General features: G+C 51.9%; 2 protein-coding genes across 2 annotated transcripts in view; both read right to left on the bottom strand.

Annotated features, from left to right (window-relative positions):
- Positions 1–25,903, bottom strand: part of SYT2 (synaptotagmin 2) — a 102,608-nt gene that overhangs the window by 57,987 nt on the left and 18,718 nt on the right. The window lies entirely within an intron of this gene.
- LOC119234708 (40S ribosomal protein S11-like) lies at positions 8,133–9,273 on the bottom strand. The gene is made up of 2 exons (XM_037497725.1): positions 9,269–9,273; positions 8,133–8,472 (listed from the first exon to the last, which is right to left on the bottom strand). The coding sequence occupies exons 1-2, from the start codon at positions 9,271–9,273 to the stop codon at positions 8,133–8,135; spliced, it is 345 nt and encodes a 114-aa protein (XP_037353622.1).

Below are 25,903 nucleotides of genomic sequence, written 5' to 3'. Positions count from 1 at the left end.
TGTGATGTCTGTACATTTTTAGTCACTTGGTCCTTGTAAGATGGATATTCCTGTCTTTGTTTTCCTGATCAAGACTCTAGGGCTTGGAGAAGTTATGCAAGGTTCTGAGGAGTTGGGCCTGTTTGATGTGTCTTCCTTCCTGTCTCTCCAAAAGAAACCGGTATTGCTGGGGAGAAGGGGAGAGGAGGCACACATGAGGCCCCGGAGTGCAAGGACTAGAAGATTTGGTTCCTGATTTCCATCCTTGGTCCAAGCCTGTGTGGTGAAGGAGACAGGGAAGATATAGGGAAGGGTGAGGTGACCTGGAGGCCTATGTGGGCAGGAGGTGATGGGCTGAACAGGGAGGACTGGGCAGGGACTTCCTGGCCAGAGCAGCAGTGGGGGGGCTGGCACCAGGAAATAAGGACCAGAGAGTGTGGCTTGCTGTGTGCAGAACAGGCTGTTCCTATGAAAAGGGTGTGCTGGATGCGAGGGAGGGTGAGTGGGCATGGGATGCACACAAGAGGAGGACAGGTTTGTGTGGAATTGTGTAGGGGTCCCCCAAATCTGAGGATGAGGGGCCCTCACCATGTCCTGTCCATCCCCAGTCACATACCCAGGAGCTTGGCTCAATGCCCTAACCCGAGGGTAGGGCTCATTCTTACTGGAGGAGGCTTGGCAGGAAAGAGGCTGGGAAACCCTCTCTGCTTCATCCCCTGAAAGACAGGGAGCAGGTGTTCCCCAACGGCCTGCTGCTCCCTGCTGGTGTCATCAGCAATGCTGGGATGAGAGATTGGGGGACACGGACAGGAGGGGTGGGCTTTGGAACACAAGCACACACATGTGCATGTACACACACACCAATCAGAGAAGTCAGTCTGTCATTCACCCTGGTCAGGGATAACCCAGAGGCTGAACTTGGGTCCCTGCTGGCCACTGCTGGTGACTCCAAGGCAAACAGAACCCTCTCCAGATCATCAGCTCCCAAGGGCTTCTGCTCTTTTCTGCTTTGTTCTTGCTGGTTTTTTTTTTGTTTGTTTGTTTGTTTATTTGTTTGTTTTATTTTGTTTTTAGCTCCAGAGCAGGAGAAGTGAAATCCTCTGAGCTTTTGGCCCCTGCAGCCTACTTAGGGCCCTGTAAATTTAAAACTCAAAGCCAAGAATTGGTAGAAGGATCTATCACTAAAGACCAAGGGATCTGGAAGCAGACAGGTCTGGGTTCAAGTTCCAATTGCTGTTCTCTAAGTGGACAATCTTAGGGAAGTATCTTTAACTTTTCTAAGGCTTGTCATCTGTAAAAGCAGAAAATAACACCTTTTTGGCAAGGATGGTTCAATAGCTGTGCAGCAGGTTAAATGTTAGCTATACCACATGTCGCTGGCCCAGTACAGTGTCTCAACCATAAACATGCTCTCTTGGCTTTTCTGCTTAGCTGACCCAGTCCAGCCTCCTATTCCCTGCAGGAATTCTGACTTGTAACCCTGGTGGATATTCCAGCAGTGGGTAAACAGCTATGTCATGAGATAGGCCTTACCACTATTTGCACATCTTTAAGAATGAGAGTGGACTTCCTTATCTTGAATTCAAATCAGCTCCCCTGTGGCTTCCCTTGCTATTCAGAGTCTAGCTGTCCCAAAGACATGACAGTTCTCCAGCTTTCTGAGAACAGCCAGCAACACTGCCTTGGGTATCTTTGTTCTGTCTAAAGTGTTTCTTCTAAGGCCTCCCTGGTGGCACAAGGGTTAAGACACAACTTATGAGGCAATCCGCAGCCACTGCAGCATGAGTTTGATCCCGGCCAGCCAGAAAGCAACCCACATGGCGCAGCAGACCTCACCTGACTCACCCACTACTCCCCTCAGCAGTGTACTTCAGTCAATCTACCTGTTCTGTTCCCCGCTCTGTCTCTGGTGAATTCTCTCTCACACACACCCCCACACCTCTGGCCTGTACCCCAGCTCTTGTATGCATACATAAATCTTTAAAAATAAAAAAAAAAATTTAAAAAATAGTGTTTCTTCTACAGTTGTTTCAGTGTTTTCTATTACCTCTACCGAGCTCTAGACAAGATCCAGTCTTTGAGTGTTCTTCTTGAAATGGGATGTCCAGAGAAAAACAACACAAGCTAAATAGCCTCAAAAGTGCCAGGTTCAAACAGCGGTGGGGTCCATCTCATCAATGGCGCAGTGGTCTTTTCATCAGGTCCAGCTTCCAACAAAGCTACTCCAAATACACTCACTCAAGAGGCAGGCGCACCACGGCCTTAGGGCAACCCATGAGCCAGGCCCACTGGCAGCCTCAGAAGAGATGCCCAAGACCAGGGAGGCCTCTTTCCCCACCCATAATCCTCTCTTCTTAGGCTACGTGGAGTCCATTTCCCTGGGGGGTCGGGGTCAACACCCTGGACAGAGCTGCCCCCCAGGTCTCAGGCATTAGAAAGGAAATCTTGCCCTCTCTGGTGCTTACCACACCTAGGGGAGATATCAGGGAGGGGCCACCAGCAGCTCTGGAAGGTTGGTGGGTCATACATTTTCTTCTCCCTCGCACAGCACTGTGAGCTAGCTTTGGGCTTCCTGTGTCCCACGGTGAAGAATGTGAGATGTGGCCCTGCTTGGCCTCCCTCTTACCTTCATGTCAGCCCCCCAGTCTGGAAACTGAATACAGCCAGCAAAGACAGGAGTCCGGGGAACTCCCTCACTGTCCTTGACAAGCTCTGGAAACCAGGCTGGAGCTGGCACTTCGAGGGAGGGTTTCTGGAGGGAGAGGCCCCTAAAGGGTGTGGGCAGTGCATCCTGGGAGAAGTTCAGGGTGTCGGAGATTAATGCTGAGTCTGTTCTGGCCTGGGCACCAACAATGCCCTCCTCCTTGGCTGCCTTGAACAAAGAATCTATGAATTCATCATCAATCGGCAAGATGTCCAGACCCCGCTGGGGACCTCCCACGTGGTCCCACTTAGCCTCTGTCCTAGGACCAGCTCTGCCTCATTTCACTGCACAACCTTGGGCAAGTCACTTCACTTCTTGGGTCTCAGCTTCTTTCTTAATAAGAGGATTGAACTGGATCTTGTAGGTTCCATGAGTCTGCGACCTGGAAGAGTGAACGCAGGTGCATGGTAACAGCTGCCTGGCCCCATTTTTGGAGCAAAAGAGCAGAAAATAACAAGGACATCTCACACCGGATGGTGTCAGCCATGAGAATGTACAGATTTCAGCTAAATGTGCCCACGATGGTGGAGATCATTGAGGGGTCGCCAACCACCAGTGTATGGCAAAGGAGGTAGAAAGAGCAGAAACTGAGGCCCAGAAGGCGACCTCTCAGCCCAGCCACTGTGTCCCCCTGATGTCCCCTACCTCTAGCTCTGGAATCCCCATCTTTACTGAAGCACCTCTGATCCTGCCCTGGGCCAATCCAGAGCTGGATGGCAGGATAGCTGGTGCCCCTTTCCCTGCCTCTAGGCTTCAGGGCTGTGAGCCCAGCTGCCGAGGGGCGTGGAGGCCCTGGGCCCCGGTGCAGGCTGGTGAGGGCGTGTGGTGTGTGTGCCTCAAGCCGCAGCAGAGCCGTCTGCACCAGCCTCAGAGGCACTGCATTGCAGTGGTAGGATTTTTTTGTCATTAGTTTTTTCCCTAAAAGTCCTCATTCCCAGAGAAATGCACAGCCAATGCCTCCAGAATAGGGTGGACAGTTTACCTGGGGATGTCTCAGCTGCTTCTGACCCAGGATGCTGCGGCCACCTCCAGCCCCTCCGGGCGCAGCCCCCTACCCTCTGCTCCTGATGTAAATGGGAGGTCTGGGTGGAAGGAGCACAGACTGGCTGATCCTCCCTTCGCAGGGCCGGGGACACAGATTGATTGAACTTAAATGTCTGTTGCACTGGAGCACTTCTCAGCTCCAATCAGGGGCTCTGGCTTGAGGCTCCTTCACAGCAGAGAAGGCTTTACATTCCAGAATCAATCAATCTCTCTCTCGCTCAGCTTTACTGGGGTAGGGGTGGGTGTTGAGAGGTATCAGTGTCCCCTTTGGAGCAGCCAATACCAAATCTGCTACAGGGTTCTCAGAAAAGCCTGAACTTGAACCCCTGCCTCATTCCCTGGCAGGCGGGAGCCACGTCTTTCCCCACTGCACAGCTCACCAGTTTCGCTCACACCCTACCTCTGTGTTCTGTTCCTGGGTTTCATTTTAAGGAAAGTTTTCAGTCCAGTTCTGCTTTCCTAATTTAAAAAGCAAAGAAAATACATTCAGTGGATGCCTAGCGGAATGGGGGCAGCCAGCCCCACCCCAGCCAGCGCCCCTCCCTGCTCGCCCCACTCTGGAGGGTTTCCCTGGGATTCCGACTGCCGCAGAGGCTCCGGGGACGCTGACAGAGGGCAGCAGAGTGAAAAGACTTGGATGAGGCATTGTGATCGCCTCTGCGTCTGGCGGGGGGAGGGCATTTCAGCCACGGGAAAAGGCTTTGAAAGCTCCCTCTCTGCAGAGGCAGGGAAAGGTGGGGCACCACAGGGAGCTCCCCACCACACGGAGGGGTTGTATGGGCCCCATCTGCCCGCCTCTGATGTTGGGGCTCTCTCGAGCACAGATGGCTCTGGCTCACGGGCCGCCAGGACACAGCTGAGCCAAGCTGGGTACAGCCCAAGGAGAGGTGCGGACAGTGTCCCATCTGCTGAGCAGGTGACAGGCACTAGCACAGAAGGGGGGCAGGATCCCAAGGCTGGGAGGGTCAGAGCCGCTGCTGCAGGGCCTCCCCCTTCTGTCCTAGTCTCCCCGGGGCCCCAGGCAGAGGGCGCCACCAGGACCCATATGTCTTTAAATAAGAACAAAGTGATCTTCTGCCTAAGAGCTGTTGCCCACGCAGCACCCGTGGATGGTGAGGGAAGTGACAGCTCTCTTCTCTCTGAGGCCAGGACAGTAGGACTGGGACTAACCGCCTGGGGAACGGCCTGCCTGGAAAGCAAAGGGAACCCATGAAGCAGTGTCATGTCTGGTCCCAACTCAGTTACCTCAGCCGTCTGACCCAGGGTAAGTTCACGAAGCTCTCAGAGCCTCCTCATCAGTACCTTGGGTTGCAGTAGCCACAGCTCACAGGGCTGCCAGAGGGGCTCATGACATACTGCATATGGCCTCAGCAGTGGAGGCTACTATTCGTCTCACTACTCCTGTCCCAGAACATGCGAGAAGGGCAGGGATCTCCTCTCCTCCAGATCTAACTAAATGGCTCCCAGATTTTAATATACATTAAAATCACCTGGAAGCTTCCTTAAGGTGCAGATTTCTCAGCCCCAACCCCATAGATTCTGACTCAGTGGGTTCGGTTCAGGGCCCCAGGGTGATGATAACATAGAACACATCTTGAGAAGCACCAGCACCGAGGATGGGAGATGGTCCCATCCAAGGCTTGAGGAAGGTGTGGATGGGGTCAGCGTGCTAACAAATTGACCCCGTGCCCTACACCCTGCGCAGACTCCCTTTCTCAGGCGACAAGCACTCTCTGGCGTTTTGTTTTTTCTGCCACCCTCTTGTAGTTTGTGTCCATATTCCTGAAGTCAGTTATCATTCAGCAAATACACATGAAGCACCTGCTGGAGTCCCAACACTGCTCCAGGTGGCGGGAGAGAGCAATGAGCTGAGCAAGAATCCCTCCCCTCACAGACAATATAACGTGGGACCCACTGTTTCATTCTCTCATTCATTCAATACCTGATACTCAGTACCTGCTCTCTGCCAGGTGCTGGGCTGGGGGCTAAGCGCTCCTCATCAGGAAAAGGTGGCCCTGAGAAGCCACCTGCCTTGGGGGACCCTCAGCTCTAAAATCCCGTGGCTGCTGCCTCCCCCACCCCTACTCACAGAGGCAGCCACAGGGGACTGCGGCGGCTCCAGAGGAGACGGATGGCTTGGCCTTGCTCCCCAGCTCACTCATCGCCACCGCCGGGGGCAATGTATTCTGTTTCCTCTGATCTAGGCCTGTCCCTTTACATAATCCTATGCCTCATAATTGCATGTGAGGACGGGCTAATTCCCCCAAACACCGTGTCAGGCCATCGATAACATTCCCGTGCGGTTGTGCTGGGCCACTTGGCGGCCCTCGAGCCAACTGGCAGGGGGAGCTCAACCGTGGCCTCAATTTTTCATGCCAGTCCCGCATCCATCACCAGCCTGCCACCTCCGGTCTCTGCTCCAAGGGGGCAGGTGTTGAGAGAGAACACTCGGCAGGCGCTGGCCCGTCCCCACCACCCCACTGCTGAGCTTCGGAAGTACTAAAGGCCTTCAGAATCCTCCAAAAGGAACCCCTATTTTGCAGATGGGGAAACCATCTTATCTGTTCAGAGTCAGTCACAATGCTACATCTACTTCATTCATTCATTCACCCACTCATTAATTCATTTATCAGACTCCATGAGAGTCCATTCAGGACCGAGGTCGTGCTTGTCACCGGACATACAAAGGTGACCAAGATGTGGGTCCCGAGTTCAAGGGGCTCACACGCCCTGAGGAGATACCGTGACCACAATATAATGTCATCTGTATAGCGGGAACAGAAGGGCGGGGGGCTGCTGTGCAAGTCCCAGAGGAGGATCGGGAACCCCCAGTGCCAGCCCAGGTAGACAGCATATCATGGGCAAAGGCCAGGATGTGGCAAGAGGCTGGATGCCTGCAGAGCTGCTGGCAGAACTGGGCCCAGGCCCGCATTTCCAGATGGTAGCGTTCCCCCGCCTCTGCAGCTTCACTCCCTGCTAGGGATGTAGGAATTACACTTTGGGGTCTTCCCTGTAGAACTGGGCCTGCCCGGGGGAATGCTGTGTACACTGCAGCCAGAAAGTGAACCCTCTAATTTGCAGTGATCTTCCCTCTAGGAGGGAGTATGGCAATTGTTAACATTCCCTGGAGCCAAGGGCTCTCGCACAGGTAGAGCAGCACAGCTCCTGGCAAGGCCAAGGGTGACCCTTTCACCTGCTCAGATACTGCACAGCTGGGCTGTCCCGACAGGGGGTGGGAGGGGGGTGGAGCTGGGTACTCCACCCTCTCTGAGCTGAGGGCCTATGCCCCCAACTTCTCAGGGCATATGCCAGGTCACAGGGAGACGCTGTATAATGGTTACAAATACAGGCTTTGGTGTCTATATAGAAAGTAGTTGGGTTCAGCCATTTCTGTCTGATCAGCCTTGGGCAAGTCAGGGAACCCCTCTCGGCCTGGGGATCATCATCTGTACGCAAGGACTGTAACATCCGTCTCGTGTGCCGAGCACTAAACAAAGCGTATGAAGAAGGCGAGCGCGCGTGCCTGGCCCGCCGTCAGCGGCTGGACGGAGAAATGAAAGCGCTTGTTCCCGGAGGGAGAAGCAGTGGCAGGAGGGCCTGAGTCCTGGGGTCACTCCTACTGCCCGGCGCTAACTGCGGGAGCTACTGACTAACTCTCCGCCTCACTGGTGACAGGTTTCTCCTGTCATGGAAACAGTCACTTCACAGGGTTGTTGTGAACAGGAAACCACCTGGGCCGGAAGGGGCCTGTGTGGGGTCAGGGCTCAGCGAACATATTTTTCTCCCTTCTCTAGAACTCAGCTCTGCTCCACTCCTCTGGGCATCACGCGGGTCCCTCCCTAGAAGTTCCCCCTATTAGCCTAAGATTATGGGTGTGCAGGGCAAGGGTCAGGGTCAAGGTGCCAGCCCAGTGCTGGGGAGGACCCATCCATGGACACCAAGAAACTGAGTTTGTCAAGCCCCCCCAGCTCCACAGGCAGCAAGTGGTGTCCTCTTCCCTAAGGGAGAGCAAGGGACGCAGGCCCCTGCATAGAGCCCCATGGGCTAACACCTGGCAGTCGTTTTGCAGGGGTTCAGTCCCCCACTTCAGCCTTGGCCTGGCCTTCCCACTGCTCTCCAGCCTACACCTCCTGCCCCCATGCACAAAGCACTCCCGGCTAAGCCCTCACCTTCACCTCCAAATAGGCTCCTCCTCCTGAACCCCATCTAGTGGGGCACTACTGTATGTCAAATTTTTGGGGAATCTTTTTTTTTTTGGATGGAAAATAACTTGTTTGTTTGAGCCAATGAGTGGGTGTCATCTCAGAACTTCTCGAAGTGTTTCTTGGTGCCAGCAGCCTTGAGCACACTGAGGCCGCCTCTCACTCAGGAGCCAGCTCTCCCCTGCAGTGACAATGTCCTCGATCTAGACGTCCATGGGGCAGGGTGACGAGAGCACAGACATGCCCTCATGGCGCTTCCCCATGAGCTTGCACCCTGGACGCAGGAGAGGCGGTCTCAGCGGGTGACCAGGGTCCTCTGCATCTTCATCTTCCACACCAGACAGGGCCTGCCCTTGGATGGAGACGCTATGGGCATCTGTCAGCACAGGTGCCTCAGTGGCCTCCTTTTTGAAGCCCAGGCCAATGTTCTTGTAGCATCTCAGGAGCTTCTTCTCACCAGTTTCCCTGAGCAGGAAGCTGTTCTTATTTTGAAAGACAGTCTGCTCCTTCCAGTAGGCATGCTCAATCTGAATGTCCACATCTCTTCAGCCGCCCGAGAAAAAGAAGCTGAAGCATCTTTAAAGACTTTTTATTATGGACATTTTCAAACTTATACAGAAGTACAAGAGTACAAAATCCCTTATGTGCTTGTTACCAACTTCAACATTTACCAATATTTGCAAACTCAGTTTACCTAGTATGTGTACCATGATCTATTTTTTTTTCTGGAGAATTTATTTTTTTAAGACTTATTTATGTATACAAGAGCTGGGGTGTAGGCCAGAGGTGCAGGGAGGGTGAGAGAATTCACCAGAGACAGAGTGGGGAGCAGAACAGGCAGATCTACTGAATACACTGCTGAGGGGAGCAGTGGGCGAGACAGGAGAGGTCTGCTGTGCCATGTGGGTCAGCTCCCTGGCCAGGGATCAAACTCATGCTGCAGTGGCTGCGGATAGCTTCATAGTGCTGATGCTTAACCCCTTGCACCATCAGGGAGGCCCTTTTTCCTGGAGAATTTAAAAACAAATCCAGACATGATGCTATTTTTTCCACAAATACTTCAAGATTGTTCTCTAACTAAAATATCTTCTGGATAGATAGATAATCTTTATACAGATATCTTTAACCACTGTGCCATTCTCACACTTAGCACAGTAAGATTCTTCAATAGGATATAGCACACAATCCATATTCAAATTTCTCAGTCTCACGATGCCTTTTTAAAGTTGCTGTTTGAATGCACACATTGCATTAGGTTGTTAAAGCCACTAAGTGTCTATTACTCTGCAATATTACTTCTTCATTTTTCATGTCATAGATTTGTGGGACAAACACTCACCCCATATAGTACCCTGACTTCTGGCCTGTCTCACTTCTTCCTCCTGGAGTCATTTACTTCTGTGTGCATATTTCTTGTAAATCGATCGTGGGACCTAGAGGCTTAGCTAGAGCAGGTTTGTTTTTCACCTACATCTACTAGTCTCCACTTCACTCTATCTCACACTCAGCACCACCAGCTCAAACACATGTGTGTACATCCCACACTTCACGCTTACTCAGGTACCTGTGGCTCTTCCAACAAATTGTTTTCTCTCACCTCTGGGCCTTTGCACCAGCTGTTGGTACCAACTGTTGCACCAGCCTTTGCACCAGCCTTTGCACCAGCTGTTTGCACCAGCTCTGGGCCTTCCGCTTCACTCAGAAGGATTTAGACAAGTTGGGCTTAACATTTGGCATCCAGGGCAGGCCCTATCTCTCCAGATGGCCTCCCTTCTGGGCACCCACAGCTCTGTGCCACCCACACCCTACCCACAGGGCATGCCTCTGAGTTCCATTTATCCATGAACTTGCACCTCTCCCCCGATCCGGCTCACTGACCTCCTGTTTGGGCTTCCCAGTGCATACCACAGCCACAAGGCCCCCGATTTCCTCTGTTACCCTGTGGTTATGTTTCCAATCAATTTTACTGGTCTATAATTACATACATACAATAAAATGTGCTAATTTTAAGGGCACAATTTCATGAACTTTACTAAGTACATATCCATTTTACCACCATCCCCATGAAGATGCAAAACAGTCTCATTACCCTCCAAAAGTTCCCTTGTGCCTCCTGCTTCTTTGCACTCAAGTTCTCACCCAGCCCCAGGCAACCACTGATCTGATCTGTCCTCTCTCCTGGATTAGCTTTTCCTGTTTGAAAAGTTCATATGACGAAATCACACAGTGTACACTCTTCTAGTTGGCTTCTTTTGTTCAGAGTAATTATTCTGAGAGTCACCCATGTTATCGCAGATAACAGCAGCTTATTCTTTTTTGTTACTGAACATTGTATGCCATTGTATGGAGTGCCTATCTAAGTTAAATTTTTTACTTCAATTTAAAATAATGTAAAGGTTATGTATGTGTTCTCTGTTCTTATCTTTCACTGCCTCCTGTTCTAAGAAACTTGGCTTTCTTCTAATAGGAAAATGAGTTTCCCTGGGCTGAAAGTGGGAAATGGTGGAATTGCAACAACTACCAAAAACAGCACCTCTTGCAAGGAGTAAGTATGGAGTACTTACTTACTAGGTTATTAGTTACTAAGTAACTAGTTTGCATCTTGTTGAAAGGGAGGTTGAACCAAACAACTTCTTACACTGTTTTTCAGTTTTCTGATTCCCTTTCTGTGACAGTCATCAAAAAACACCTACTGTCTCCTAAACCCTGGACTGCAGACACATGACAAGGTTCCTACCTCCAGCATTGATTAGGAAGACAGCAGAGAAGTACGTGATGATTTGTGTTTTTAACAGGACTAAGACAACCCAGTGGCAAGTCTGGGAATCCGCATCATGACCTTCAGATGGAGTCAATGCCTGGGGCTAGAGACAAGCCACTTTGAGCCTCACCACAGCAGAGGGGGCACCACTTCATGAATTACACATCTTCCCTACATTTCTCTTCTGTGCGTGAGGACCTCGAACACAACTTTCTCCACCATTTACACTTGTCTCCTTCTTCCCATCTGTCTCACATTCCCATCACTCAGTTCCTTTTTTTTTTCATAGAAAGGAAAAAATATTATACTCACTATTCAAATGAATATGAGATGGAAAAGATCAAGACTTGTTCAAATTATTTTTTAATTTTTTTTAATTGAAGCAACACTGGTTTAAAACATTAAGTAGGGTTTCATGTACTGCATTATAATTCCACATCTGTCTACACTGCATTATGCTGACCACCAAAAGTCTTGTTTCTACGACCCACCACATAAGTGACCCCTTCTACCCCCACTCACCCACCCTTCCCCTATCTGCAGCCACTGTAGCATGAGTTCGATCCCCGGCCAGGGAGGTGACCCACATGGCGCAGCAGACCTCTCCTGTCTTGCCCACTGCTCCCCTCAGCAGTGTATTTCAGTCAGTCTGACTGGTCTACTCCCCACTCTGTCTCTGGTGAATCCTCTCACCCCCCATACCTCTGGCCTGTACCCCAGTTCTTGTATGCATAAATAAATAAAGCTTTAAAAAATTATTCCTTTAAAGAGCTAACTAAAATAAGTTGGTTGTTAGAGACACTCAGTAGGAAAAAAGATTACCTGGCACTCGTGATGCCAAACAACTAATTTAGCTTAGATATCCCCAGTGATCTGACAGCTTGACTGGCTCTCGCAGCAGAAGCTGGATCCAATCTGCTTGTTGAAATGGTAAAATTCACTTCACCCAGAGAAATTTCCCATCCAGGAAATTAGGACAGACTGGCACCCCACAGCTCAATCCTACAGGGCTGGGGACCCTCCAGATTCTGCGTCTTTTTTATGTGTTACCCATGATAGGAAGGGAGAGCTTTGAAGGGCAGAAGCTGGGAATGGCCAGGTAGGGCAGGAAGAGAGAATGCTCACTCCATATAGAGGCCTACAATTTCAGAGATATGTCACAGATACTGTCAAAAGCCAATGACTTACTGGTCTGTTGAGACTCTGGAAACAATGCTGCCCAGGTGCCGAATTTCTTGCTTTCCATGCAGCTGCTCCGACTGCTGCACAACTGAGCCTGATAGCACTGGAGTCTCAGCCCAAATGTTTACCCGACAAGTGAGTGTGTGTGTGTGTGTGTGTGTGTGTGTGAGTGCATTTCACACACACACACACACACACACACACACGTTAGCCAGCACCTCCTTGAAAAACAAAATACACTCCAGCTTTTTCAGATGTGGAGAATTTAATTGGGGATTGATGTACAAGAGGTGGAAGAACTAAGAAACCAAATGGGGGAAGAATCAACCCAAAGAAAAGTTGGTAGTAGGAAACCACTACCCCCTCTTGGAGCTGGTGAGAAGGCGGCATGATCAGGACCTGAGCCCTCCATTAGGAGGGAGAGCCGCAGAGAGCCCTCCAGTCTTGAACCCTGCCCACCTTTGGCTGAAACTACCAAAGGAGCTTGGGAAATGTAGTTCCCTGTAGTCAGAGCCAGAGGAATGGTGAGGAGTAGGCTGGGAGCCGGCAGCAGCGAGCAGTGTTTGTGTGTGTATGCACACCCCAGGGAGCTACTGGCTGGAAACTGGGGTGAGACCCCTGAACCTCTGAGCAGCTGAAGAACTGCAGAACCCCTTGTCCCCAGCCGGCTATCACCAGGAAAGGACATTCTTCGTGAGTCATTTAATGTGTAGAGAAATGAAGGGCAAGGGGAAGGGGGCGCAGCTACACTGGGCACTAAATCAAGATTAATGAAGTTCCTGCCAGGATTAATTGCTGCTTTCCCTGGAAGCTGGGGGCACAGCATGGGCAGGGCTGTTTGTAACGGCCAAGTCTGGTTTTGAACAGCCTGGGTGGGACGTGATAGATGACTTAACCCCCTCGCACCTAGTGTTTGAAGGCAGAGGCAAAGGAGACTGAGTGACAGGCAGGCACCCCTGCCAGCCCGGGGCGCTGCTCCGTGTTGCCCCAGTTGCCCCAATTCTTCCATCTGTTTTGATCAATACAGGCTCTGAAAAAGTCGCACCATCTTAGGTGTCATTGAGGGAAAAAGAGAGAATTTATTTCAAGGCCTGTGGAGGGAGGCTGCGTTGAAGCACAGGGCCTCCTTTCAGAGTCTCTCTGCCCTTGGGGAGTCCTGGACATGCACCCCACTGAGGCCTCCCACACTTTGGGGACACTGCCTGCGTCTGCTCACGTGCTGAGTGTTGCTGTAGACGAATCCGGTCACAGAAAGGCTGGGCTATGCTATGGCCCATCGCGTCCACGGCACACCACTGCTCTAATGAGGCAGCCACCAGCAAGAGCTAGGACACCCTTCCCCATGGCCACGCAGCCCCCAACCATGTGAGGAGCCCCCCTCGCAGAAACACAGCTGTGGCCATCCTCTCGACCCCAGAAAAAATAACAAGCAATCTTGGGGAGGAGTGAGGACCAGAACGGGGAGCTACTGGCTGGACCTGTGGGCTCAAGGGGAGCTGGGCACGAGCTCCCAGTTCCAGACCGTTAGTGGCGTCAGGGTTGTAGGGGCTGAGTGTGCACAGGCCAAAACACACAGATGTACTTTTAATTTAGGGAAATCAGCTCTCCCACTGAAGACACCTAAGAAGAGCTTGATGGAAGACAAAAGTCATCTTGAGGGCCTCACCTGGTGGCGCAGCGGTTGAGCGCTGGGCTGCGAAGCTGCCCGCAGCCTCTGCAGAGCTGGTTCGATCCCCGGCCGCCAGTGAGGGTCCCACATGGCGCGACAGACCTCTCCTGCCATGCCCACTGCTCCCCTCAGCAGTGTACTTCTTCATCAGTCTGCCTGTTCTGTTCCCCACTCTGGCTCTGGTGAATTCTCTCACTCTCCCACGCTTCTGACTGTACCCCGTGCTTGTACAAATAAATAAATCTTAAAAAAAAAAAAAGATTTATTTATTTTTTTTTAAAAGAGGCATGTATTATTTATTTATTATTTATTTGTTTGTTTGTTTGTTTATACAAGCACTGGGTACAGTCAGAAGCGCGGGAGGGTGAGAGAATTCACCAGAGCCAGAGCGGGGAGCAGAGCAGGCAGAAGGACCGAAGTACACCACTGAGGGGAGCAGTGGGCGGCAGGAGAGGTCTGTGCGCCATGTGGGACCCTCCTCCGGTGGCCGGGGAGCAGCCGGGGATCGAACCGGCATTATAGAGGCTGCGGGCAGCTTTGCAACCCAGCGCGAAACCGCTGCACCACCAGGGAGGCCCAGATTTATTTATTTATACAAGCACAGGGTACAGTCAGAAGTGTGGGAGGGTGAGCGAATTCACCAGAGCCAGAGCGGGGAACAGAACAGGCAGACTGATGAAACACACTGCTAAGGGGAGCAGCCAGTGCAGCAGGAGAGGTCTGCATGCAGCTTCGCAGCCCAGCGCTCAACCACTGCGCCACCAGGGGAGGCCCAATAAATAAATCTTTAAAAAAAAAAAAGTCATCTTGAACACATTGAAGACCCGACAAGAGGAGGGAGCACTGGGTCAAAACCCAAAAATAAAAGGACAATAGGGAAGAAGACCCCAGAAGCATAAGGACAGAGGCAAAGCCATTTTGCCCTAGGATCCCGGTCCATCGGGAAGACACTGACGGGGGCACCGCACACCTTTGACAGCTCCCTGGGGTCCAGAAATCAAAGTCAATGGGCAGGGCCCACCAGAGAGGGGGCTTTGATAAATGACCTGCTGTTAGGCCAGGACCCCAGAGGATCTTATCTGTCATACACATGTCAGGACAAAGCTAACTGGGCTCCTGTCTGAATCTTCACTCTCTGTCCATGATGGAAAGTTAAGCCTTGAACTTGAATGAAGGTGCCATGCATTAGGAATACCCCCAGGCACCCCGCAGATGCCAACAAAAATCCTCTCTGGGGAAAGACAGTTATTGATTTGTTAAATACAGTGCTTAGTACTAGCTGAAGAAAGTCAGGCACACAAGGAAACAGACACCTTGAGTGAGAATTGGCAGGAACAACAGAGAGACGAGGGAACCCAGGACCTTGATACTAGAGTTGGCAGGTGCTGATCATTAACAACTGTTTTCTATGTTTAGGTAAATGAAAAACCAACCATAAAAATTTCAGCAGGGAACTGAAAACTATAGAAAGTTGCAAATAATGTTTTTGGAATAATGAAATATAAACTTTAAACTGATAAATACAATGACTAAAAATAAGGGTTTGATGGGCAGATTTAACCATAGCTTTAATGCAGCTGCAGAAAAAAATTAGTGAATTGGAATATGGATCAGAAGAAATGATCCAGCACCAGTGGCAAATTCTTGGCAAATGCAGAAGAAAGGGTAAAAGATTTAGAGGACACAGTGAAAAGAATATTGGAATTACAGCAAGAGGATAAAGAAGAGAGACAATATTTCAAGATATAAAGACTAAAAAAAGATATCCAGAACTGATAAAAACATGTCAATCCACAGATTCAAGAAACCCAACAAATCCCAAGCAGAAAAAAATCCAGACATAATATAAACTGCAAGAAACCAAACAAAAAAGCCTTAAAAATAATAAAGACCCAAACAAGCAAACCAAGAGTTGGGAGAAAATATAGGTGCAGATGTGTCGTAACCTCCTGGCGTTTGCTAGAATGTAAGCAGAAGGAAGACATTATTCACTCCTCACCTGGACCTCCGGGCCTTGGATGGGATGGGTAGAGCTAAAAGAAAACCTGAGAGATGGAAAACAAAAAGAAATGACAAATGAGCAGCCCTCTGCATGTAGCTGTCGGCCTGGAGTTATTGAACGTCTTAATAGAGCTGCTGGAAAGGTAAGCATGTCTGAGTGACGGGGACTGTTACGTCTCACTTAGACACTGAAGCGAGGAGCCTTCTTGAATGAATAGGACAATCTCACAGATCTAAGTGTGGCAACTTCAGTGCTGGGACATTAAGTTAGGAAGTCAGGGCAAATGGCCCCAAATACCATAAAACCGGGGCTCTGGAGCCTCAGCTACATTCCAGGAAAGAATCAGCAATCCAAGTCTAAAATAGGACAAACAAACAAAAGACAGATTGCTCATTAGCCTACAGTCCACGGTTTGGAGTGAGTTTTGACTCAACCAGTGTTTTTCCTTCCAGAATGCCTCCTGTGATACCAGTGGGTCAGTGTCTCCTAGACCTACACTCACCCTCATTTGTGGGGCAGCCCAGACAGCTTGGGCATGACCCAGGGGAGGTGGCCATGGCCATGCTGGGTGACCTCCAGGAAGGAGACCTGTCAACCCCAGTTCCCTCCCCTGCTCCTGGGCATGTGGAAAGTCGCTGGCTGTTGGCATGCCCCTCGCAGAAGATTTAACACCCTTGCTCCTACCATCATCTCCAGTCACCTCTGGTTTTGAGCCTTTAATGCATTTTCTACATCTGTACAAGATTTATTCGAGGCAGGAAGATTTATTTAGCACATTCATGCTCAACAGAGAGGACAATTCCTCATAGAGTTCAGATCTCATTTGCTGCTGGAAGCCTGGACGAGATTGCCTGGGGGATGGGAGGCAGAGTTGGCTAGCTCCAGTGGGCGTGGACGAGTGTGCACACACTCAGGTGGGCGTGACAGCTGCAGGTGCCACAGGAAGGCCTGTGTGGGCAGGTCAGTGTGTGGAGATATGTGTGGATCTTGGAATGCCGTAAGTGCGCACGTGAATGTCATTTGCATAAGCCCAGGTGTCCGCACCGTATACTTGAACATCTGTGTGGAAGGCCATGAAAGTGGGTGTAAGCCAACATTATGTGGACACACCTGTAAATTCAAGGCTGTGTCTGGGTGTGCATACCAGGGTTATGCGTTTTCAGTCACTATGAGTACAACCCACTGTCAACCGGAAGATTCTACCATAAACAGTAAACCGGATTATCTCTCGTCAGCTTAAAACTCTCTGAGACTTCCCAATGCACTTAGTACGTAACCCCCACTTCTTAGCCTGACCTCTAATGCCTTGTGTGGTCTGGCCCTGTCCACCACACTGACCTCAGCTGCCAGCTCCCTCCCCTGCCCACAGCTGCAGTCACATGGCCTCTCGTGTCTCCTCCCTGTCTGGGACTCTTCACTGCCCCTTTGAACACCCCAGCTGTCCTAGTAGGTTCTGGTCACACCAAGGCCGTGGGTCAGCACAGGGAGCGGTGAGAGGACTTCACCGGGGCGTGGTTCACCCAGAGCTTGCCCGAGGGCTGCACTGAGCTGCAGCAGCAGGAGAGGCCGCACCTGGCACTCCCTGGCATCCGCAGGGAGAGGTCACGATCAAGTGTCACTAAAGTTCCTGACTGACAAGCAGAAAGAACTTCCAGTCTTTTTTTAAAAAAAGATTTATTTATTTATGCATACAAGAGCTGGGGTACAGGCCAGAGATGCGGGGGTGAGAGGATTCACCAGAGACAGAGTCAGGAACAGAACAATAGACTGAAGTACACTGCTGTGGGGAGCAGCGGGCACGACAGGAGATGTCTGCTGCGCCATGTGGGTTGTTCTCTGGCTGGCCGGGGATCGAATTCATGTTGCAGAGGCTGCCGATTGCTTCACAGTGCGGTGCTTAACCCCTTGCGCCAAGGGAGGCCCAGAACTTCCAGTCTTTTAGGATGAAACGCGTCCGCTCACTGGTACCCAAATGGATGTCTCTTGTGGTCTCCGAATGTTGTCCCTCCACCCCCCAGCCCCCTCTCCCCCACCCAGCACAGCGAGCCAGGCTAACAGACGGAAACAACACCTAAAGGACCCAATTAAAGCTCTTCGGCTGAGGTTCAGGCCACCTGGCCCTGGCTGGCACGACAACCATTGCTAAGCTCTTTCGCACATGTACCCCGAGTCAGGCACAGTACACAGAGCAAATGCCTACGCCTCGCATCCATCCCACGGCCAGCCTGGACAGGTGTTATTATTTACGGACAGGGACCAAGCAGCTCCCCCTCGGCCACATCATCCGCAAGTGGCAGGGCCAGGCTCCATCCCAGCCCGCTGCCTTCTCCATCCCCACAGCCTGCAGGGTGCTCCCTGGGCGGGGTGCTGGGCTGCCCCAAACAGGATGTTTGGCCTCTCCTGCCCCCCTCCCCCGCACCGCGCGCACCCCCCCCCCCTACTTGAAGCAGAGTGGGCTCGAGTCCCACTTCCTTGCCTGGGCATCCAGCACACACTGAGCCAGGTGCCCTCCAGAGCACTGGGAACAGGAGGCTGGATGAGACCCAGGCTGCCCGCAGGAGCCCAGAGACAGAAGAAAATGCAAAGCCAGCTCTTCACTCTCAAGCCACGCCAATCCCACCCTCTCTGGGCTCCTCCACTAGCTTGCAAAACTGCTCCAGGTGACTGCTGCCTTCTCAAGGGCAAGAACCTGCCTTCTCTTAGTCAGCCTGCCTCCCAGCTGCTGGCACCCGGAGGCACCCCTTCTCCCATCGACTGGCCGCACTTCTCGCCTTCCTTGCCAAGACTAATGGCCAAACAAGAAGCATGAACCTCGCATTTCACATCAGACAACCAGGCTCCACATCCGGCTGCAACAGCATAAGCTTTCCAGTGGGCTGGCGCGGTATAGCAACAAAGGCTAAGCTGCAACCAAATTCGTGACCTTACTAACAGCTCCTCCTCGCCGCCTTCCTGCACTCCAGCCGTGCTTGCATAAAGAAGTGAGCTCAAGTCTAAATTTCACCACATGAGGCCAAATGAGAGAAATGCATGAAAGAATACAGACTATAAAATTCTGTTTAGGTGGAAGTTTTAAACACACACGGGTGTTGCTATTCCCATCTAACAAGTTCTTGCAATTCTTTCCTTAACATTGAGAGGCCTATGTATCCTCCTCTCAAAACTGGGGGGATTTTGTGCCTGCTTTGACCGGTAAATTAAAGCAGAAGTGGGACCTCCCTGGTGGCGCAAGGGGTTAAGATGCAGCCTATGAAGCTGTCCACAGCCTCTGCAGCATGAGTTCAATCCCCGGCCAGGGAGTTCCCACATGGTGCAGCAGACCTCTCCTGTCTCGCCCACTGCTCCCCTCAGCAGTGTGTTTCAGTAGATCGGCCTGTTCTGTCCCCCACTCTGTCTCTGGTGAATCCTCTCACCACCGCATCTCTGGCCCGCACTCCAGGTCTTGTATGCCTAAATAAATATATCTTTTTTAGAAATTAAGGCAGAAGTGATACCACATGACTAAGGCCACATTGTGGATATGTAATGCCTTGTTCTCTGGGACACGGACTCTCGGAATCCAGCCACCTTGCTGAGGAAGCTCAAGCACCCATGGGCAGGCCTCGTTGGAGAGCCTGCTCGGGCCACCTCTCCTAAGACAAGACCCACCCTCTCAGCTGCTTTTTTGTGATTCCCATACAGGTGCCCCAGAGGCACCTCAGACTCACTGCGTCCAACACTAAAGCCATCTCACCCCTCACATTAAACCCAACCTTTCTGCTCTACTTCTCGTCTCAGCTCAGGGTGCTCACCCCCTGGCTCAGAGACCGGGGATCATCCCGAGCCACCCTTTCTTCCCACTTGTAATGGGTTAGCAGGTTTGGTGCATTATTCTTCCTAATTAGTTCTCAAACGCAGACTCCATCTCCCAGAGGTCCAGGCCTTCATCATTTCTCACCTAGATTCCACAATTATCTACTAACTGCTTTTCCTGTCTTCTGTGTCACTACCCCCCAAACCAGGGATCACATCTCTGCCAGGGTGGATTTCCTAAGACATACAGCTGCTCACATCACACCCCTTGATCCAAATGCCTCAGCCCAGGATCCAAGCCCTTGGTGACCTGGCCTCCACTTTCCCTTCTGCCTCAACTTTTTCCTCATCTGACTCCATACCCCTTGGTGCTGCTCGTGCCTTTCCATGTTTATTCACACTGTTCCCTCTGCCTAGGATGCCTTCAGTTCATCAAGTGACCTTGGCTCCTCCTTGGAATTGTTTATCCAATGTCCCCTCCTCTCAAAGCAAGCCAGCCCCCCTGAGTTCAGCTGGCATTCTGTCCCCCTGAAATTCAGCTATCAGTCTGAAGTCAATGTTCTATATGCAGGGTCCCCAGGATTTGGGCTGGGAAGGCAGAGCCCAGCTATTCAGCTCTGCATCCCAGAACCCAGGCCAGTGCCTGCACTGAGCGCAGGCTCTACATAGTGGCGACATAGTGAGTTTCCTAAAATCTAACATAAAAATTCAGAGGACTCTAATTAATATAGGCCATTGTGTAACTGCTGCTGAAATAGGAAACCGGAACAGACTGGCCCCTGCTTCTAGGAGCTACAGCAACTAGGACCGGCCTGTGAAGTGCTGCTGAGCGCCCTCCCCACGTGGACAGCCAGGGGTGATTACGTTACAGCCGATGCAGCGGTGGGCAGGAAGGTGGGGAGGAGGGAGGTTTCGCAGAGCCCTCCATAGCCACACAACGTGCATCATGCCCCCACACTCTCAGCTTCTTCACACACTCCCTGTGCTTTTCTTTCCCAGAAAACATTCCCAGATTTCAGGGCCCCAGCTCACGTCAAACACACCTCGTGTTGTCCACCAACGAATTCCTGAGACCGGCCACAGCAAAGGTCTGTGTTCCCAAGCAGACTTCTGCCGGCTCCAGGCCTGCAGCAGAGCTGGGGCTACCGGGGCTAAGGTCTCAGGCGATCCACAGAACAACACAAGAGCCCTCAACAAAAATAGCAGTTTCACCCCCACTCGTGGTGTCCGAAGCCCACCGCGAGACCCCCACTGGGGTTCTGTCCAGGCCCCTCACCCACGTGCCGGCAGAGTCCAGACAAGGCCTCAGCGGAGTGTGGGGGGACTTCCCTGCTGCCACTGTGCTCCCACCCCACTGTTGGCCACACCCAGCCCCCCCACTGGGAAGCCCACCCTCCGCTCTGCCACCACCCGCTGAGCCTCCTTAAGACCCACACCACCCACTGGCATGATGCCAGGCTGCCATTGGCTCCCCCCTTGGGCAGAATGGCCTTGGGTGGGGGAGAATCAAAGGGAGAAGCCCTGGGACAGAAGCCCAGGTAGTGAGACGTGGAGGCAGCAGCTGCACAGAATCGCGGCATCTCCGTCTTATTTAACAGGAGGAATCCCCAGAGCAGGGTCCTTAGCTTCCCCGGGCGAGGCCAGCGCACAGAGCACTCAGGAGATGTTAAGTGAAATCTCTAAGAGGCCGCACTGAGAGCCCTTCAGCTCCAGGATGGAGAAAGCATTGGGCCAAGTACAGGATCTTCAGCCACCAAGGCCAAGGCCAGAGCCGGGGCCGGGCTCAAGCAGGGTGGCCGTCCCCCTGAGTGGGGACACGGGGTCAGCAGCGTGGTGCTGTGGGCAGTGCCGCTGTCTCAGGCAGGGGACAGGGCAGCTCTGAGCTACCCCTCACCCGACCTCCAGAGCTAGCAGCACCATTAAAGAAGCTAAGAAGTTAGGGCGGTGCGGGATGCCCCCTCCCATCGTGCCTTCCCATGAAGGGGGAAGTGGGGTGCAAGGAGCAGAGATGAACGGTGCTGATTTCCTGTGAGCAGCTGTGAGCTTGGTGGGGATCAGCCTGGAGCCGGTGAGCTCTCAGCTGTCCCAGCAGTACGCAGTCATGCGGCCTCCCGGTGGCTGCACCTCCTGGTCTCCCAGACCACCCCATCTGCACTGGCTTTACGTCACCCCTGGGGCTCCCTGAGGCCCTGTCTTGTCTTCAGGGAGACAGAACTCATGGAGGGTGGGGTGCTCACTGTTGCATCCTTTCCCAGCTGCCAGCACACAGTAGGTGCACAGGAAAGGCGTATTCGTTGACTGAATGACCTGATTGGGCAGAAAGGGCAAAGGGAGCATGCTGAGGTTGCCCTGTGGCCTGAGTTCCAGGCTCTGAGGAAACAGAGGCACCACCAGCCCCGTGGTGGGGGAGCCATAAACACAGAAAGATAAACGGCAGGAGAGACAAGAGAATTGCTAAAGAGAATTGCTAAAGGAGGCAAACAAACAAGAAGGAAGAGGCCATGATGAGCTGTTAGAGCTAAAAAGGCTTCGAGGAAGAGGTGTGATTCTGTCTGCTCCCTTGTGGGGAGGGCGATCTGCACCAAAAAAGTCTGCTGGAAAGCACTCCAGCCAAAGCCTGCCTGAGCAGGACGGAGGAGGGAAGGCAGAGACTTGATCTGGGGCCTGGGTTCTGAGGGTGGAAGGCGCAGGCTGCTAGGGTGGGACTGAGCTGGGACCAGCCTTCACCCTAGGCAAGCCTGGAACTTGACCCAGCAGGTAGGTGATGAGGGAACCAGTCAGCTCACCAAGCAGATTCAAGTTTCCAAAAGCACCCCAGCTCTTCTGCTTTAGGAAGAAAAGCACAAGAGAGGGCTCTGAGCCCGGGGTCTTTTCAAGAGAGGCAGGCACAGTGCCCACAACTCAGTAAGAACGAGACAGACAGGCTGGGAGGAAATGAGCCGAAGACTTAAATAGCAACTTCAAAAAAGGGTATTCAAATGGCCAGCAAGGATAGGGAAAGGGGCTCAGCTTTTCTAGTGGTGATAAGTGACTTATAATAAGAAATAAGCACATTGGTTCCTACCCCCAGGTCCTGACACAGGGCTCCTGAAAGCCCTGTAATTTTCTGGGTGATAGAAATGGCTTGTTCTGGTGAGACAAGAAGAGCAGACTGGGGGTGCTCTGGCCAGTAAGGGCAGCAGTGACTTGAAGCTCAGAATTTTCAGCACCCTCCCCCCCACATCCATGCTCCTAAAAGGGGGAAGGGCTGAAAATGCAGTTAATGATCAATCATATCTACATGATAAAATGGCCATAAAATCCCCCAAACACAAGGTTTAGAGAAGTTAGGCTGGTGAGCACGTGGGGTGGCAGGAGCTCCAGGCTCTTCTGTGCACTTTGCCCTCCTCCTGCTCACGCCCTGTGTCCCCTCTCACATCCTTTTACAATAAAATGGTGCATGTAAGTTCAGTGTTTCCCTAAGTCCTATGAGCTGCTCTAGCAAATTAACTGACCCCAAGTAAGGTGTTGCTAGCACCTCCAGCTACAGATGCTTGGTCAGAAGCACAGGTGGCATCCTGGGCTTGCAACTGGCATCTGAAGTAGAGGTGGTCTCATGGAACTGAGTCCTGAGCCTGTGAGATAGGCCACCAGCTCCGGGCAGACAGGCCAGGATGGAGTTGAAGTGTAGGACATCAGTGGACACTGCAGAGAATTGCTTGGTGTGGGAAACCCCCTGTCTGGTGATCACACATGTCAGAAGCTAAGTCTTCTCTCTCACAATAAAGGAGACACGTAGGGAAGAAACCCACAGTGGGAAGAAGTGGGCTTCCCCACCTAGAGAAAGGAAAACACTGGAAGCTCTTCCATTTCACATCAGCCATCAAGAAAAAAAAGCATGCTGAAAAAGGAGATGCCAGACACACCCACCATAATGGCTCAAACAGAAAGACAGAGTGTGCCAAGTGTTGGCAAGACTGGAGCAGCTGGGAGCCGCCGTCACTGCTGGGGTGGGGGAGAAAGCCAACGGGAGCATTTTGAAAAATGCGCAATACACAGTGACAAAACAAAATGTACACACTCCCCAGGGCCCGATGAGAGAAATGTGTTCATCAAAAGGCATAGCGAATGAGCCCCCAGTTGTACTACTCATAACAGCCACAGGCTGGAGACACCTGCATGTCACTAAGAGTGGATGGACCGAAAAAGCGAGGTTTGGGGTCATAATGGAGTATGACAGAGCAGGAGGAAATAAACGACCACTGTGTGCCACGACAGGGTGAGTGTCACAAACACAAATGGTAAGTGAAAGAAGACAGTCAAGGGCCTCCCTGGTAGCACAAGCGGTTAAGCACCACACTGTGAAGCTATCCGCAGCCTCTGCAGCACGAGTTCCATCCCCGGCCGGCCAGGGAGCAAAACACACGGTGCAGCAGACCTCTCATGTCTCACCTGCTGCTCCCCTCAGCAGTGTACTTCAGTCAGTCTGCCTGTTCTGTTCCCCGCTCTGTCTCTGGTGAATCCTCTCACCCACCCCCCTACATCTGTGGCCTGCACCCCAGCTCTTGTATGCAAAAATAAATAAATCTTGGGCCTCCCTGGTGGTGCATCGGTTGAGTGCTGGGTTGCGAAGCTGCCTGCAGCCTCTGCAGTGCCAGTTCGATCCCCGGCTGCCGGGTAAGGGTCTCACATGGTGCGCAGACCTCTCCTGCCGCCCGCTGCTCCCCTCAGCAGTGTACTGTGTCAGTCTGCCTGCTCTGCTCTCCGCTCTGATTCTGGTGAATTCTCTCAGCCTCCTGCGCTTCTGACTGTACCCAGTGCTTGTATAATTAAAAATAAATAAATCTTTTTAAATAAATAAATAAATAAATCTTTAAAAAAAGAAAGAAAGAAAGAAGACAGTCAAGAATGAGTGCAGGGCCTCCCCAGTGGCGCAGCGGTTGAGCGCTGGGTTGCGAAGCTGCCCTCAGCCTCTGCGGCGCCGGTTCGATCCCCGGCTGCTCCCTGGCCACCGGAGGAGGGTCCCACATGGCGCGCAGACCTCTCCTGCCGCCCGCTGCTCCCCTCAGCAGTGTACTTCGGTCCTCCTGCCTGCTCTGCTCCCCGCTCTGGCTCTGGTGAATTCTCTCGCCCTCCCGCGCTTCTGACTGTACCCAGTGCTTGTATGTATGTATCAATCAATCAATCAATAAATCTTTAAAAAAAAAAAAAAAGAATGAGTGCAAACTGGGGTGTTATCCCAGTTCAAAAACAGGCAAAACTAATCTACAGTGCTAGGAGCCACGGTTAGAGAAACTGAGGTATATCTTATCCTGGTATCACCCCCCACCTGGACTGGTGATGCTCTGTCTTTTGGTCTGGATGCAGGTTACACAGGCATGTTCAGTTTGAGACTCGTCACCTAACTGTACACTTATGATTCATGCCCTGTATTTTGTTTTATTTCAGTCAATAGATTCTTCAAAAAGAGAAAATGCACAACCTTGTCCCCAGGAACTTGTCTTTGGGTGTCCCCACCCAACATCCCCCTCCCCCCAGTGTACTGGGTCTCAGCTGGTCAGTGACTTACTTGCTCCAGCCACCCCCCCACCACCGGCGTGCGGCAGAACCCCACGACTGACCCAGGTCAGGACGGTCTGAGCCCCTGCAGCTCACTCCCTGGCTGCCCCACTGATGCCCAATCTCACCCCCCTACCACCCGATATTTCCAGGAAACGGCATTGGGGGTGGTGGGGTGACATGCTTAAAAGACTTTTCATGGTGGCGAGCAGCAACTGGGGCCAGGCGCATGCAGGACACCAGCCTGGCCAGGTGCGTATGGATGCGTGGAAAGGAGTAGACGCCTGGAAGGAGAAGGGCCCTGGTGACCACCCTGGGGGGACAGGCTCCCTGGCAGCATCCTACCTGGCCAGGGGAAAAACAGAACCCCTGGCAGAACCAGGTTCTGGAAATTCAGCCCTCTCCTGGCAAACCGGCCCACTGAAGAAGTAACCTGAACAACAGTACTTTCACCTCCTAAGGAACAAAATAAACTAAAATAGAGCCATTCCCCCTTCCAGCTGGTGTCCCTCACTCTATGTGTTCACAGGCTATAAGAAATAGAAGGGGCGTTGTGCTGAGAGAGGCCACCTCTGCACTACGTACCCCCCATTCCAGAATGCCGTCCTAACACCAGTGCTGCTTACACCGTTCAGAATTCCGCTGCCAACACAATCAACAGCACTTAATGATTCAGGTCTGAAGGCTTTGAACATACCCATTTTTTGTTCCACTGCTAAAGTCACCATCATTCTGGAAACACAGAACTCCGGGTCTCCTGGTCTCCCTGGCAAGTGGGCACTTCAGAGCCAGCCCTCGGCAACCATCCATAGCTCCTTTCCCGCCCACGTTTTCCCGCCTCACCCCCACAAAGGGAAGCTCAGGTCAGGGAGAGGAGAGAGTCTGGGGGAAATCTACCTGCAAATGCCAGTTTCAGGGTGAGATGCCTGTGTTATTCCTTTTTTATATTCTACTACAAAATACACTGGGTATTTTATTTCAGTCCACACTGAAGCATATTTCAGGGCAAATTTCCTATTGCCTGTCACAG

The sequence above is a fragment of the Talpa occidentalis genome, unplaced genomic scaffold, assembly GCF_014898055.3.
Source record: "Talpa occidentalis isolate TD23 unplaced genomic scaffold, MPIMG_talOcc4v2.1 talOcc4.8, whole genome shotgun sequence".
In the NCBI taxonomy this organism is placed as follows: Eukaryota; Metazoa; Chordata; class Mammalia; order Eulipotyphla; family Talpidae; genus Talpa; species Talpa occidentalis.
The sequence above is the reverse complement of the archived record's forward strand: the minus strand, read 5'-3'. Positions and strand labels throughout refer to the sequence as shown.